The sequence below is a fragment of the Sorex araneus genome, chromosome 3 (genome assembly GCF_027595985.1).
Source record: "Sorex araneus isolate mSorAra2 chromosome 3, mSorAra2.pri, whole genome shotgun sequence".
In the NCBI taxonomy this organism is placed as follows: domain Eukaryota; kingdom Metazoa; phylum Chordata; class Mammalia; order Eulipotyphla; family Soricidae; genus Sorex; species Sorex araneus.
In genome coordinates this window covers 238,916,376-238,931,436 of record NC_073304.1, presented here as the reverse complement: position 1 = coordinate 238,931,436, position 15,061 = coordinate 238,916,376, and the positions used below count along the sequence as shown (strand labels likewise).

Genomic DNA, 15,061 nt, shown 5'->3' with positions numbered 1-15,061 from the left:
TGTGCCCAGCCCCTGCAGAAACAAAACTGACTGCCCGGGGGACAGGCCAGAAAGGCACCTGTTGGCTTGCTGCTGACCCACTCCTGCCCAGCCCCGCGCCCTCTTCTCCCCAAATGTTCAAACAGGGATGCGGTGGGGGGGGCGTGCCCCTTAGTACCCAGTGCTGCCTGGTGCTGGAAAGCTCAAGGCCTGCCTGAGTGCCGGGCGGGTGACCCTGCCACGTCGCACAGCTCTCCTGGACAGACCCCGAGCAGGCCCCTTCCGAGGGGGACATCAGGGTCAGTATATTGGGAAGAAGTTGGTCTTGGGGACCTGGGCTGGCCCTGACACCACCAGCCTGCAGCCCAATCTGAGGCAATTTCGGACCGTCCACCAGGTGCCTGTGGACGGAGCTTAGAGCAGCCCCCTCCCCCGGCAGCTGTAACGTCAGACCCACCCCTGCACACGCATCATCCAGGAGGTTCTGGGCCACAGCTTTGAGTCTGGAGCTTGAGGTCGGGCCCGGGGGAGGGGGTGACAGCAGCCCCCCACCCCCATGCGTGCTGCCACCATGTACAGGTGTTTCCAAACACCCCAAGGGCCTCTGGGTGCAGAAGGCAGCCCCGGCCTGACCCCGGACACCCCACAGCCACCTCCCCCTGCCCCATGAGCAGCTAACACAAGGGGCGCAGGGGAGACTTCCCTGACCACTGCGGCAGCCATGTGACTAGCAGCTGGCCAAAGCACGCCTGGCCCCAGCCCTGTCAACACGCCAAGGCCAGCCAACCCCACTGCACCCCAGGAAAGGAGAGAGCTGAGGGGGTTGGGGCCTGCCTCGGGGACAGGCAAGCTCACGGCACCGAGGCCTCAGCATGCTGCATGGCACAGCAAAGCCGCCGCTAGCGGGGGAGGCCAGGGAGGACACGCCTGGGGGGGCGGGCTTCAGCACGCCCCACACCACACAGGGGCGTGGACGTGGCTTCACACCTCAGCCCCCAGAACTGCCCAAGCAGAGCCCATGTGACTCCCACAGAACAATGGTAAAACACAAAGGAGTAGCCGGGGCAACAGCACGAGTAAGGAGCCCGCCTGTGCGCAGTCGGCATTCGGTGCGGCCCCAAGCAAAACAAAACGCAAAGAAAAAGCCACGAATGGAGCAGGAAGAGTTCTCATCCCGGCAGGGAGGGCAGCAGGGCTGGGCCTAAACCCCAGGAGGAGCCCGTGGGTGCAGTGAGCAGACAGCAGCTCAGGCCTCAGGCCTCTCCTCCTGGGCCCACTCCCTCGCTCAGGGCATCCACCCTCGACCTGAGCTCAGCTCCTTCCCAGATCCACGTGCAGGATCGGGGCCATCGCTGTAGGTTCGCAGCTGCCTGTCTCCGTCCGCTCTGCTCGGCTTCTCCCCTGCGACCTCGCTGGTCTCTGGCTGTTTCCTCTCCTCTGCGGGCCTGTGGCTTCCCCTCACGTCAGCACTCACCGCTTCCGCGCAAGGCCATCCCTCCTCCCCCCTGCCCCTGCGAGAAACTCTTACTGTCAGTGTGGCCTGACAGCCATTGTTGGAAGCATCCTCCCTCTAAACCAGCCCACAGAATACCCAAAGTTTTGGGGGGACACCGGGCCATGGGACCCAGGGCCCCACCCCCCACCCTGGTCCAGGAAAACCCTGGTTTCCGCTGCACTTTCTCGGTTTCTATTTATTCCTGTGCAGACCCCCAAAGTCCTCATCTCTGACGTCACTTCCCTTCCCCGAAAGGCTCTTTCATCTCGTGGGGGGCAGGGCACCCCACCCCACCACCCAGCCCCTCTCGGGACAGGCTTGAGAAGAACTGAATTCTCTCCCAGGGTTGAAAAGGCTTTTGCCCGTTGGTCCCCTTTGGTGGTCACTTTTCTTTCTTCTGTTCTTATTTCTGGGTGGTCCAGTGCCGAAAGGAACCTCAGCACATGCCAGGGAGGGGCCCTATTTCTCACAAAAAGTCACTGCTCAGCTCTCCTGTCCTCCTTCCTCCCACAAACCCGCTTTCTCTCCCGCACACCCACCAGCCCTTCCGCTTCTCTTTTTCCTTTCCTTCCCGCCCTTAGGGCAAGTGTTTTATAGTCTTTTCCCTGGGCTCTACCGCAAAGCATCTCTGTCTCTGCCTCCCCGTTACTGGGATTATCCAACTTGCATCTTTGCTCCGAGGCCTCTGTGCCTCCAGGTCCCGCCAGCCTCTTCTCCCTCTGTCGCTGGACTTCTTCTTGCTCCTTGCTCCCATCCTTGATTTGGGGGGTTATCTGTTGGCTTTTTGGGTACACTCAGCAACGTTCAGGGCTTACCCCTGGCTCTGCACTCAGGAATCACTCCTGGTGCTCAGGGGAACCATATGGAATGCCTGGATCAAACCCAAGTCTGCCACACGCAAGGCCAACGCCAGTCCCCCACAAGCTGTCTTATGGCTCTGACCCTTTGCGGTTTGTTTTTGTGTTCAGGGCTGTCCTGGCGGGTCCTGGGGAACCTACACCTGGGCTCAGGGATTGAACCCAGGTTGCCCATGTGCAAGGCAAGCGCCTTGCGCACTGCATTATCTTTCTAGCCCCTTTGGTTTGGTTTGGGGGATGCGTCTTGCGAATTGAACATTCCCTTCCCTTGTCCAGCGCCTCCAGGCCTGCAGTTGGGCTGGCTGAGACAGAGAGACCGAGGTAACATGTATGCCATGAGTTGCTGGGGAAATATCCAAGAAGGAACTGGCAGTCCTGAAGTAGGCCAGAGGCATGAGGACCACACCCCCCTGAACTCCTGAGTGCCTTCCCCCGGAGGGGGTGGGCCCCTCGAAAAGCAGAAGCTGAAGGACAATCTAAAGGTCTGATAAGAGGGCCCAAGGGAAAAGTGATAATATAGTGGGCAGGGCGTTTGCTTTGCAACCGGCCTCCCATCCCTGGCATCCATATGGTCCCCTGAGCACTGCCAGGGTGATTCCTGAGCACAGGGCCAGGAGTAGCCCCCAAGTATCTTCAGGTGTGATGAAAGCCTAAATAAATAAGTAAAGGTCTACAAGAATGTGAAAGTGCCTTCAGAACCCAGGTCTTTCCCCTGGACAGTGCCCAGGTCAGGTTTAGTGGGAGACAAGAACTCCAGTCTAAGACCACTTGGAGAACTGATCCTCATCTCCTCCCGGAAAGCCCCGCGTCCCGTGTGTCCCCTCACATTTCTCTGACTGTTTTCACTGCAGCGTCTCCCGAGCGGGCACCGGTGGTGCAGGTTGAGCCATTCCAGGGAGCCCCAGCCTGAGCCAAGGGCCGCGGGTGGGGACCAGTTCCATGGGGCTGGGCCGGGTTCTGCCGTCCTCGCCCACAGTGGGCCTAGCCCAGCGGACCAAGGAGCTGGAGCGGGCAGGAAGCTCTTGGTCCAGGGGCCTCCCTCGCTGCTGCACTGGGGGACACAGCCAGGACTCAGGACCCGCGACCACTAGCAGGGGGGCTCCCTGGGGGCAGGCGTCCTGGCCGGGCCGTCAGGGCGCGGGGGCTGGACGCTCAGTGTCCCTCCTGCCTCCGAGACCGCGTCTCCTGTGGGGCTGGGGGAGGGGTGGGACCAGCTGGTGACCCCTCGGGAACCACTCTGGGCGGCGCTCAGGGCTCGTGACCATCGGGAGCGCCCACCCGGCTGCCGTGGCCACGTCCACCCGCGGACGCACCCCGCTCTCCAACCCCGCCCGCCCGGTCAGGACTCTGGCCTCGATTCCGGCACTCTAGGCGCCGGGCCCGCGCCGGCCCCGCCCCCGAGCCCACTCGGCCCGGTCCCGCCCACTAGCCCCGCCCCAGACCCGCTCGATCCCGCCCTGCGGCCCGCTCGCCCGTCCCGCCACCGGCCCCTAGGCCCCGCCCCCGCTCTCTCGGTCCCGCCCCTATAGACCCCGCCCCCGGCTCTCGGCCCCGCCCCCGGCTCGCTCGGCCCCGCCCCGGCCCTCTCGGCGCCGGCCGCGCTTTCCCGGGGACGCATTTCGCAGCTGCGCTTCCGGCGCGAGTGTCCGGCGCGAGGGCCTGGCGCGCGCCGGGGCTGGGGCCGCCCGCCCAGTGTCCGGCCATGCCCAAGCTGCAGGGCTTCGAGTTCTGGAGCCGCACGCTGGGCGGGGCGCGGCACGTGGTGGCCCCCATGGTGGACCAGAGCGAGCTGGCCTGGAGGCTGCTGAGCCGCCGGCACGGGGCGCAGCTCTGCTACACGCCCATGCTGCACGCGCAGGTCTTCGTGCGCGACCCCAACTACCGCCGCGACCACCTCTACCACGCCGTGTGCCCCGAGGACCGGCCGCTCATCGTGCAGGTGCGCCGCCGGGCCGGCCCCGGCCCCTCCGGACCGGCCCGCACGGACCCCGACCCCGACCCGGACTCCGCGCCAGCCCTCGAAACCCGGATCCAACCCGGACCCCGTCCCGGCCCCAGCCCCGAAACCCGGATCCGACCCGGACCCCGCCCCAGCCCCAGCCCCTGAACCCGACCCGGACCCGACCCGCACCCGGTCCCTGCCCCTGAAGCCCGGACCAGACCCTGCCCCTGAAACCCGGCCCGGCCCAGCCCAGCACCCGGCTCACGAGCATCTCTTGCAGTTCTGCGCCAACGACCCGGACGTGTTCGTGCAGGCGGCGCTCCTGGCGCAAGACCACTGCGACGCTGTCGACCTGAACCTGGGCTGCCCGCAGATGATCGCCAAGAGGGGTGAGCGGGCGGGGGCGCGGGCCGGGGGCGCGGGCCGGGCCCGGCCGGGCCCGATGGCGCCTGAGCCCGCCTCTGTACCGATCTCTGTAGGCCACTACGGGGCCTTCCTGCAGGAGGACTGGGACCTGCTCCAGAGGATGGGTGAGTCGCGGCGCCGGGCCCAACCCCGTGGCCGGCCATCCGGCTGAGGATGTGCAGCACCCTGCCCCTTCTCCCCAGTTTTGCTGGCCCACGAGAAACTGTCTGTCCCTGTCACCTGCAAAATCCGAGTCTTCCCGGAGATTGACAAGACGGTGCGCTACGCCCAGATGCTGGAGAAGGCTGGGTGCCAGGTGAGCTGGGCGTCCGTGCCGGGATTAGGCTCTGAGTCTGGGAGTGAGGGAGCACTGGTCTGCAATGTCCCCGTTTCGCCACCTGAGCCGGGGACCCTGGCGGCTGAGGGGACACTGTACCGCAGCTGCTGACCGTGCACGGCCGCACCAAGGAGCAGAAGGGGCCCCTGGCGGGCACCGCGTCCTGGGAGCACATCAAGGCTGTGAGGTGAGTGGGTCTGGGTCTGCTGGGCAGGCAGCAAAGTGGCCTCAGTCCCAAGATGGAGTTTGGGCTGCAGGATGGCCAGGACTAGGGTTGCCCCCCAGCATGTGTCCACCACCGGCAGGAAGGCAGTGACCATCCCTGTGTTTGCCAACGGAAATATCCAGAGCCTGTGCGATGTGGAGCGCTGCATCCGGGCCACAGGGGTGCAGGGCGTCATGAGTGCAGGTGAGCGGGGCCTGGGGGTGCAGGGTCGTGAGTGCCCGTGAGCGGGGCCGGGGTGCGGGGGGAGGGAGGACCAGGGTCCAGCGAACAGCTGCACGTGGGGGGCGTCCCACTGCCCTGCACTCAGCCTGGCCCCCGCAGAGGGGAACCTGCACAACCCGGCCCTGTTCGAGGGCCGGAGCCCCGCCGTGTGGGAGCTGGTGGAGGAGTACCTGGAGCTCGTGCGCCAGCACCCCTGCCCCCTGTCCTATGTGCGCGCCCACCTTTTCAAGCTGTGGCACCACACGTGAGTTGGGCTCCGGGGGAGGGTGGGGGGTTGGCCGGTGCCAGCCCACGGAGGGGCACTGAGGGGTCTGCTCAGGCTGCAGGTGCACCGGCAGCTTCGGGAGGAGCTGGCCAAGGCGAAGACCCTGGACGGAGTGGCCGCTGTGAGCCAGGAGCTGAAACTTCGCTGTCAGGCAGGTGCCTGCAGGGCAGGAGCCAGGCTGGAGGGTGGGGGGCACTTGGGGAAGTGGGGTGTGACGGGGCTACTGGGCCTTTCAGGAAGACATGTCCAGGCAGGCTGCCGGGGAGAAGCCCACAGGAGACCTGCCTTTGTCCCACTGGATCTGCCAGCCCTACTTCCGGCCAGAGTGAGTGCCCAGGGCCTGCGGGCCTCCACTGCCCCACTGGGAACGGGCCCGGGCAGCTCTGCCCAGGGCTGTCCTCTCTGTCCAGGCCCAGGGAGGGGAGCAGGCAGAGCGGGGGCGCCCCGAGCAAGCGGGCGCTGGAGGAGGAGGAGAGCGGCGCGGAGGTGCTGTCTAAGAACAAGCAGAAGAAGCAGCTGCGGAACCCCCACAAGACCTTCGACCCCTCGCTGAAGCGTGAGCTGCGGGACGGGGGCGCCCCGGGGAGCTGCGGGCTCAGGCCTGCGCTCACCTCACACCCACCTGCTTTCTCCCCAGCCAAATACGCCAAGTGCGAGCAGTGTGGAAACCCCAAGGTGGGTGTGTGCGTGTGCGCGGCGGGGTGGGGGTGGTGCGCAGCTGTGTCACTGTGACCTGCGGCCCACACAGGGGAGCAGGTGTGTGTTCGACCTGTGCCGGGCCTGCTGCAAGAAACGCGCCTTCAGGGACACGGCCGACTGTCCAGGTGGGTGTGGCAACAGGCACCCCCAGCCAGGCCCCTGCTGGCCAGCAGGACCCTCAGCCCAGTGCTTCTTCTCACCTTGGGCCAGGTCACGGATTGCTTTTTAAAACCAAACTGGAGAAGTCTCAGGCCCGGAAGGGGGCCCAGCTCAGGCCGCAGGAGCCGCAGGAGGAGCTGGTGGAGCCCAGCTTGGCCACGGTGGGCAGTGCCCTGCTCTGAGCCCACCCAGAGCTGCTCGTCGCTCCAGGAAGCGCCTTCACTCAGGGACACTCCGGCTGCTCGCAGGGAAGCAAGGACCCTCCCGGCCCCGGCGGGCTCCCGGGCCGGCCCGTCACGCCCTGCGCGTGTGTTCAGAACAATAAATGGTTTTAGAGACGCGTGTGTAAGGCTGCGACTGGGGGGGGCCGCAGCGGGACACCAGGCGCGCCCCCACCCGCCCTGGGGCTGGAAGGAACAAGGCTGAGGCATGTAGTCAGGCTGCCTTTAATGGACGAGACACAGATGGGGAGGCGGGGCCCTGCAGGCTGTCCCCCGCCGGGGCTCGGGGCGGCTCTGCAGCCTCACATGTTGGTGCTCATCCGGGACTGGCTGTTGGCCGGAGTCAGCTCCCCCTGGCTCCCTTCGCGGGGCGGGGACTGCGGAGAGGACAGGCTCAGCCCCCCGCAGCCCCCAGCCCCGCCGCCCGCCGCCGGCCTTTACCTTCACGTGCACCTGGTTCCGCAGGACAGCCGCGCGCAGGATCATGGCCTTGGCACGGCGCTGGAACTCCTTGCCCATGAGCAGGGACTTCTCAAAGGTGGTGCTGCGCTGGTCCACGTCCCGGGCATACAGGATCTGCGGAGGCCGGGCAGAGCTCAGCCCCCGCTGCCTGCCGCCCACCGCCCCTCCCGCTCCCCCACCCACCTTGCTGTGCGAGTCGATGCGCGCGTTGATGAGCCCCTCCAGGATGAGCTGCGTCAGCTCGTCCTCCAGCGCTGCCACTGTGGTGTTGAAGGCCGTGGCCATCCTGCGCATGTCTGCCGACACGTAGGGACTGAAATACTGCGGGGGACAGAGGGCCAGGTTGGAGCGATTGGCCGGCCACGCCCACCCCCGACCCCAGCCCCTAGACTCACCTGGATGAGAGCACGGTTGCGGATCTGGGTATACAGGGTCCTGACGTGGGGCGCCAGGTACATGTCCAAGAGCAGGTTGTCCTGCAAAGCAAGTAGTTAGGGCCGGTCAGCGGCAGCCGGGAGCGGGCAGGGACAGGCTGGTCGGCAGAGCCACAAGCTGGCCTCACCTTCATCTCGTCCAGCATCTTCAGGCATGAAGCATACTTGGACTCGTAGAACTTGAAGATGATGTCCCGGACCTGTGGCTCCAGCTCCAGGAACAGCTTGAAGGAGCTGTGGGTGTGGACGCCTCAGTGGCCGCCACAGAGCCGGCCAGCCCGCCGCCCGCTGCCCTCACCCACCTGCTGGAGATGACGTTGCGCTGCAGCTCCTGCCGGTCGAACGTGGCCAGCGCGCAGAGGCCACCGTACACGGCCACGTTGCTGGGGGACAGGAGCTGGGTGAAGGCCAGAGGGTGGGTCACTGGCCATCGGGCCTTCCGGGAGTGGTCCCCAGCCCCGCGGCCCCGCACTCACCTCGGGGAAGTCGCAGTGGTCAAAGGAGGCCAGCAGGAAGCACTTCGCCGCCTGCTTGTACTTGCGAGCGGCCAACTCCGCCAGTCCTGGGCAGCGAGGGGGGTGAGGCGGTGCCCCGGGTCACAGAGACCTGCCTGCACCCTGCTGCTGGGGGCGGCCGACCCCTGCCAAGACCCTCCCGTCTGACGCCCCCCGCCAGGCCCTCGGGAGCTGGCACCCACCTGCGGCACATTTCAGCTTGGTGAGGATAGCCTGGGTCTGGCTGTCACGCTCCCCGCGCTGCTGCGGGGGCAAAGTGGGACACATGAGCTGACCCCGCCCCGCGTCCACAGGTGCCCCGAGAGGGGACCTGCGGCCTCCGTACCTCGGCAATCTCCGGGGTGGACTCGGCCTTACTGACGTAGCTCAGCACGTGAGACCAGTTCTGCAGGTAGACGCTGACCTGGGCCGGGAGGGGGAAGGAGACTCAGCGCTGCCACCACCCCCGCGCCCCCCCTCGCGCGGCGCGCACCTTGATGACATTGAGGCACATGTTGATGACGTGCTTGGCGCTGGTGCAGTAGTCGCGCGCGCGCGAGTAGCACTTGAGGGCGTTGCTGAGGTCCCCGCAGTCCAGATAGTGGTCTCCCAGGTCGTCGTGGCCGCGCCTGATGCTCTCCTTGATGGAGTTGCCCTTGTAGTTCTTCAGGTCTGTGTCCAGCTTCTCCAGCTTCAGCAGCGCCTTCTTGCGCGTGGCCTCGGCCCAGGCCGTGTCCAGCGGCGGGGGCTCGACGCCACTCTCGGGGACCGCATCGGGCGCGTGCTGCAGCTCCCTGGGGGCCCGGGGGCTCAGAGGCTGCTGCGGGCGCGACCCACCCCCCCCCCGCCCTGCCCCGCCCCGGCCGGCCGCAGCCCACCTGCTGGCCTCGGCGAGCTTGCGGTGGATCTCCTCATACATGTCCACGTTGAAGGTGCGCTGCACGAAGGCCAGGGCCATCTTCAGGGCCTCCACGCGCAGCGGCGGGCAGTGGTCGGCTATGAAGTGCAGCCGCTCGATGCGCATCAGGCCGCTGTAGCTGGCCGCGTACTGCTCCAGGTCCTGCGGGCGGCGGGCCGGGCGGTGGGCGGCGGCGGGGGCGGGGGCGCCGGGGGGACCGCCCGCCCGCCCCGCCCGGCCCGCCCGGCCCGCGCCCTACCAGGGTGGGGTTCTCCACCACGTAGTTGACATCGGGCGCGTTCTGCGGGTCCTCCTGCGGGTCCACGTCGATCTGCATGGGCTCCACGGCCCCCTGCAACACGCCGCACCGTGGCCGCCCGCGCCCTCCCCCGCGGCCCGCGGCCCCGGCCGGCCGGAGCCCCCGCCCCCGCCCCCGCGCCGGCCGGGCAGCGGGGGGGGCCTCGGCGCCGCGGGCCGGGCGCGGGCGCGGGGTGTTACCTGCAAGTTGAACACCTGAACCGGCAGCGGCATCTTCGCGCACCCCCGCCGCGGCGCGCCGTCCACTTCCGGGGCAGCGGGGTCGCTTCCGGGTCGCGGGGCGGGGCGGCCTTTAAAGGGGCCGCGCGGCTCTTAAAGGGGCCGCGGCGCGCCAGCCGCCCGCACGGACCGGTCCCGGGCCGCATGAGCCGCGCGCGGGGCGCGCTGTGCCGGGGCTGCCTCGCACTGGCCGCGGCCCTGGCGGCGCTGCTGCTGCTGCCGCTGCCCCGGCCCGGCCCGGCGCGGTCCCCGGCCCCGACCCCCGCCCGACGCGCCCCCGCCCCCGGCCTGCGACCCGACGACGTCTTCATCGCCGTCAAGACCACCCGGAGGAACCACGGGCCGCGCCTGGGGCTGCTGCTGCGCACCTGGATCTCCCGGGCCCGCCGGCAGGTGCGGGCGCCCGCACGCGTCCCGGGGCCCCGCGCCCACCCCGCCGGGACCGGTGCCCTGGAACCCCCATGGCTGCTGCCGTGTTGGGCGGGAGTTTCTGGGGCTCCCCGGGCCAGGACCACCCCGGGCCTGACGACTGTTGTCTCCCCAGACCTTCATCTTCACTGATGGCGATGACCCAGGGCTCCAGGGCCAGGGGGGTGAGTGCCCAGCCTGGTGCCACCTGGGACAGGGGAGAGGAGGAAGGAGAGGAGTCAGGGGAGGGAGAGAGGGCAGGGGTGGGGAGAGGAGGGGGAGAGGGGAGAGGAGTGAAGGGAGGGAAGGAGGGCAGGGATGGGGAGGGTTGGGGGAGGGGGGAGGAGGGAGGGAGGGTAGGGAGGGAGGGCAGGGGTGGGGAGAGGAGGAGAGGAGGGAGCCCAGCCCCTCCCGCCCGCCCCGCCCGCAGGTGGCCAGGTGGTCAACACCAACTGCTCGGCGGCGCGGTCGCGCCAGGCCCTGTGCTGCAAGATGGCCGTGGAGTACGACACGTTCATGGAGTCGGGGCGCAAGTAGGGGCGCTGCGGGCGGGAGGTCACGCGTCCGGCCTCGGCTGCCCCTGCCCCAGGCTGCCCCTCAGACTGCCCTTCCCCCAGGTGGTTCTGCCACGTGGACGACGACAACTACGTGAACCCCAAAGCGCTGCTGCAGCTGCTGGCCGCCTTCGCCCCCAGCCAGGACGTCTACCTGGGCCGGCCCAGCCTCGACCACCCCATCGAGGCCACCGAGAGGGTCCCGGGCGGCAGCTCCGTGAGTGCCCAGGGGGCCCTGGGGGTGGGGGCAGTCGCCGCCCCCAGGCCTAAGGCCCGGCCTCCCCCCAGGTCACCACGGCCAAGTTCTGGTTCGCCACGGGCGGCGCAGGCTTCTGTCTGAGCCGAGGCCTGGCGCTCAAGATGAGCCCCTGGGCCAGGTGAGTGGGGGCGGGGCCGGGGCGGGGCCAGGGAGGGCGGGAGGGGTCAGGTGGTGGGGCGAGGGCGGGAGGGGCCAGGGTGGGGGGGGGCGAGGGCGGGGCCAGGGAGGGTGGGAGGGGGCAGGTGGGGCGAGGGCGGGGCCAGGGTGGCGGGGAGGGGCGGGGCGAGGGGGCTTGCGGGGCTGGCCCGACCCCCGGCTCTGACCTCGGCACTGCCCGCGCCCTCCTCAGCCTGGGCGGCTTCATCAGCACTGCCGAGCGGGTGCGCCTGCCTGACGACTGTGCGGTGGGCTACATCGTGGAGGGGCTGCTGGGCGCCCGCCTGCGGCCCAGCCCCCTCTTCCACTCCCACCTGGAGAACCTGCGGACGCTGCCCCCGGACGCCGTGCTGCAGCAGGTGGCTCCCGCCCTCCCTGGCGACCCTGGGGGCAGGACCCGGGCTCGTGGGGCTCCTGCACGCCAGTGACTCCCCGTCTGCCCTGCAGGTCACCCTGAGCTACGGGGGCCCTGAGAACCCGCAGAACGTGGTGAGCGTGTCGGGGCCCTTCAGTCTGCAGCAGGACCCCACCCGGTAAGCGGGGCTCGGGCAGGGCTCGGGCGGGGTGCGGGAAAGGAGAGGGGCGGCCATGCCCGGTGTTGACCCCAGTGCCCCCCAGGTTTCAGTCTGTCCACTGTCGCCTGTACCCCGACACGGATTGGTGCCCCAAGCAGGCACCTCTGTCCTCCCAGTGACCCTCTGCACCCGGCAACTCCAGGCTAAGTGGACGGGACTCGGCCCCGCAGCTCCCCCATCCGCTCCCGGCCCCCCACAGGACTGACCACCCAGGGCCCTGGGTACACAGCCAAGGCCCCCTGGCCTCTTGTTCTGAGTTTGTAGGCTCTGGTGGGGCCTGGGCAGACCCCAGCTCTGTGCACTGTTGCAGGACAATAAAAACGCAGCTCAGCCCTCTTGCCCCCCTGCCTCGTGTCGTGCCCCCACCCTGCTGTCTCGGGTGCCCCTGAGCCCTGGGGGTGTTGGGAGCCCGAAGTACAGGAGTGAGGCTGTCTAGTCCCTATGCTTCCCAGGAGAGCTGAGGGGCGAGTGCATGTGTGAGAGTGTGTGTGACCTGAGTGTTTACATACATGTGTGGAGCGTGTATGAATGAGTGCGTAAGTGTGGGTGTGGCTGCATGTATGTTCATATGTGTAGGGTGAGTGCATGTGTGTAAATCTATATGTGAAGGGTGTGTGCATCGCGGGCATGTGGAGAGTACGTGTGTATGCAGACACGTGGCATGAGCACCTGTGTACAGGAGTGTGGGGTCACTGTGTAGGTGTGTGTATGTGAGCGTGTATTGTGAAGGGCGGGTGTGTGTCTGCATGGGTATATATGTCAAGGCTATGAGTGCACGTGTGCATGTGTGTCAAGAATGAGTTCGTGTGTGGGTTCGAGTGTGGGAGTCTGGGTAGCAGGCAGCCGGGGCTGGAGGCCTGAGTGTCAGCTGCAGGGAAGAGGGGGGCCAGCACCCTGAGGGCCGCCAAGAGGCGGTGCCGCTCTTCATTCCTGAGCAGAAGGAGCCTCGCTCGCTGTCTGCCACAGCCTCGGGGACCCGAGGGCTCGGGCCTGCTGCCTGTCCGGGCTCTGAGCCTCGGGTCCAGCCACTCTGCGAGAGCTGAACTCGCCTCCACGCAGCCCTGCGGCCGGACCCCGGGTGCCCCCAGGACTGAACCCGGACCTGCCCCACTGCTCAGAGGCCCCCGGTCAGAATTGGCCTTGCTCAGCAGCCACCCTGTTCACCCGTGCTGGTCGGGGTGGACGCGCCCACGGGCCCCTCGCAGCCTGGCTCCAGCTGCCCAGGAAGGAGGCGGCACCCAGCGTCCAGCCAGCAGGTGGGGCCCCAGAGCCCTCCCTCACCGCCTCCAGACACACTGTCCTGCCTTCTGTGCAGCTGGCCAGCCCGAGACCGCCCGAGTCCCCAGGACCCAGCTGACCGCTGACTGGCCCAGGAGCCCCGCTGCCCAGGGGAAGTGGCCCGTTTCCTTCTCTTGTTGCTCCCTGGTGTTGAGTTTGATTTTTTTTTGGTTTTTGGGTCACACCTGGCGATGCACAGGGGTTACTCCTGGCTCTGCACTCAGGAATTACCCCTGGCCGTGCTCAGGGGACCATATGGGATGCTGGGATTTGAACCCGGGTCGGCCTCGTGCAAGGCAAATGACCTACCCGCTGTGCTATCTCTCCAGCCCCAGAGTTTGATTTTTTTTTTTTTTTTTTGCTTTTTTGGGTCACACCCAGCGATGCTCAGGGGTTACTCCTGGCTCTGCACGCAGGAATTACTCCTGGCGGTGCTTGGGGGACCATATGGGATGCCGGTGATCGAACCCAGGTCGGCCGCGTGCAAGGCGAACGCCCTACCCACTGTGCTATCGCTCTGGCCCCAAGTTTGATTTCTTTTTTACTATATTTTTTGGGGCCACATCCGGCAGTGCTCGAGTCTGACTCCGGGGAGGGCTTGGGGGATGTCGGGGGCTTGAGGGGGCAGGCCAAGTGGCAGCCTCCCTGCTCCTGTCCTGAGCCGCACCGAGGGGCAGCCGCCAGCAGGGGGCGCAACAGAGCCATGCCCGCTGGGCGGCCAGGAGTGCTGGCGCTGGTGCCTTGGCTCTTCCTAACGGATTCCAGTCCACTCTGGGGTGTTGAGGGACGCTGGACTCCTGCAACTGCTGACCTTTACCCTCCCAGAACGCACCTTTTGAGCAGCTAGAGGGGTAGTCCAGTCGGGAGGGCTATGCTTGCCCACGGTTGACCCAGGTTCGATCCCAAGCACCCTACATGGTCCCCGAACAGAGCCAGGAATCAGTCCTACTGCCAGGTGTGCCCTCCTCAAAAAAAAAAAGAACACCCGTTTTGATGTCTGATACCTCGAAGGGCATTATTTCATTCTTTGTGTCTTTTGGTCTGGTTTGGGGCTGCACCTGGTGGTGCTCAGGGCCTACTCCTGGCTCTGCACGCAGGAGCCACTTCTGCTCTGCTTGGGGGACCCTATGGGTGCTGGGAGTTGAACCTGGGTCAGCCACGTGCAAACGCCCTCCCCGCCGTCCTGTGGCTCCGGCCCCCTCTCAGGTGGCTTTTTGTTTTAACCGGAACCACTCAGCCTGCACCCGCTCCCTCTCCCTCTTCCAAGGAAGAGAAACAGTCATCAGTGGCCAAAGGCCAGAGCGACACCTGGAACCCGCCTCCCACTCAGGAGTGGGCCGGCCGCTCCGCGGGCCTTCTCTGGGAACTGTAGAAATGGGCCCTGGAAGGGAATTTTGTTTCTCAGGTTTTTTGCCTTGAGACAGACTTGGGCATGTACATGCTACTGACCCCAGTTCCATGCCCAGGGCCACACAGTGGCCCCCGTAGCCCTCACTACGAACCAGAGCCACGGCCTGCAGCAACCGTCCCTCCCGCCCCCCTCACGCGGGGGCTGAGTGCAGGGGCGAGGGGGCGAGTGGCGACACGGCGGCCCCCAGCCTCCCGCGTGCTCCTCACGGCGCCCAGCTCCTGCGTGAGTGCAGTGGAGAGTGTGACGTTGAGACGAGGGGACACAGCCACGCCCACAGCCCCGCCAAGCCGGGACGCCCTGGCCCTCGCCCTGCTCCCACCCCGCTGCGCTGCGGAGCTGGCGCATCACGGGGACGGAGGCCAGAGTGCTGGGCGCTGGGGGCGGTGGCTGGCGGGACACGCTGCCGAAGGGCCTTGCCCCCGCCTCCCCATCCTCCGTCCTGCTCATGTCCATCAGCCTTTTGCTCTCTTCAGGCTGGATCTACTGTTGGCTCTTTCTTTTCTGGCCCACACCTGGCGGTGCTGGGGGCTGACTCCCAGCTCTGCACTCAGGGATCATCCTGGTGGGCAAGGGGACCGAAGGAGTGCCGGGGAGCAGCCCCCCGCCTACCCTCCCTGTGTAGTTTTTCCTTTTCTTTGTTGCCCCTGTGTAGTTTTTCCTTTTCTTTGTTGCCCCACCGGGCTCTTGGGCTCGGGGGCCACATTTAGCTCCAGGATTCCAACCTTTGCTATGGCCACAGCCACACGTGAGGAAAGTATCTCAACCGCCGTCCTGCGGCTCTGGCGCTG

The 15,061-nt window shown here is 67.1% G+C and overlaps 3 protein-coding genes and 1 pseudogene across 5 annotated transcripts; 2 read left to right on the top strand and 2 right to left on the bottom strand.

Annotated features, from left to right (window-relative positions):
• The first annotated feature begins 3,937 nt into the window (after positions 1-3,937).
• On the top strand, positions 3,938-6,924 carry DUS1L (dihydrouridine synthase 1 like). Its single transcript, XM_055132545.1, has 13 exons — positions 3,938-4,270; positions 4,554-4,662; positions 4,753-4,803; positions 4,882-4,994; positions 5,120-5,202; positions 5,321-5,424; positions 5,563-5,707; positions 5,783-5,883; positions 5,969-6,053; positions 6,139-6,284; positions 6,366-6,403; positions 6,477-6,552; positions 6,638-6,924. The coding sequence occupies exons 1-13, from the start codon at positions 4,034-4,036 to the stop codon at positions 6,766-6,768; spliced, it is 1,419 nt and encodes a 472-aa protein (XP_054988520.1). The 5' UTR covers positions 3,938-4,033; the 3' UTR covers positions 6,769-6,924.
• A 92-nt stretch (positions 6,925-7,016) lies between these two features.
• GPS1 (G protein pathway suppressor 1) lies at positions 7,017-9,735 on the bottom strand. Of its 2 annotated transcripts, none has more exons than XM_055132543.1 (13): positions 9,594-9,735; positions 9,355-9,447; positions 9,076-9,257; positions 8,691-8,991; positions 8,544-8,621; positions 8,401-8,461; positions 8,180-8,265; positions 8,006-8,100; positions 7,832-7,937; positions 7,665-7,745; positions 7,453-7,590; positions 7,249-7,383; positions 7,017-7,184 (listed from the first exon to the last, which is right to left on the bottom strand). In XM_055132543.1, the coding sequence occupies exons 1-13, from the start codon at positions 9,624-9,626 to the stop codon at positions 7,110-7,112; spliced, it is 1,464 nt and encodes a 487-aa protein (XP_054988518.1). In that variant the 5' UTR covers positions 9,627-9,735; the 3' UTR covers positions 7,017-7,109. The 2 variants fall into 2 exon arrangements, with proteins under 2 accessions (XP_054988518.1, XP_054988519.1); XM_055132544.1 differs by having other exon boundaries at positions 8,401-8,458.
• RFNG (RFNG O-fucosylpeptide 3-beta-N-acetylglucosaminyltransferase) lies at positions 9,713-11,923 on the top strand. Of its 2 annotated transcripts, none has more exons than XM_055132546.1 (8): positions 9,713-10,025; positions 10,177-10,225; positions 10,471-10,543; positions 10,658-10,811; positions 10,883-10,971; positions 11,203-11,368; positions 11,457-11,542; positions 11,628-11,923. In XM_055132546.1, the coding sequence occupies exons 1-8, from the start codon at positions 9,777-9,779 to the stop codon at positions 11,701-11,703; spliced, it is 942 nt and encodes a 313-aa protein (XP_054988521.1). In that variant the 5' UTR covers positions 9,713-9,776; the 3' UTR covers positions 11,704-11,923. The 2 variants fall into 2 exon arrangements, with proteins under 2 accessions (XP_054988521.1, XP_004621174.2); XM_004621117.2 differs by having other exon boundaries at positions 9,715-10,025; positions 10,471-10,573.
• A 2,167-nt stretch (positions 11,924-14,090) lies between these two features.
• On the bottom strand, positions 14,091-14,259 carry LOC129403768 (small nucleolar RNA U3; annotated as a pseudogene).
• Between the last annotated feature and the right edge of the window lie 802 nt (positions 14,260-15,061).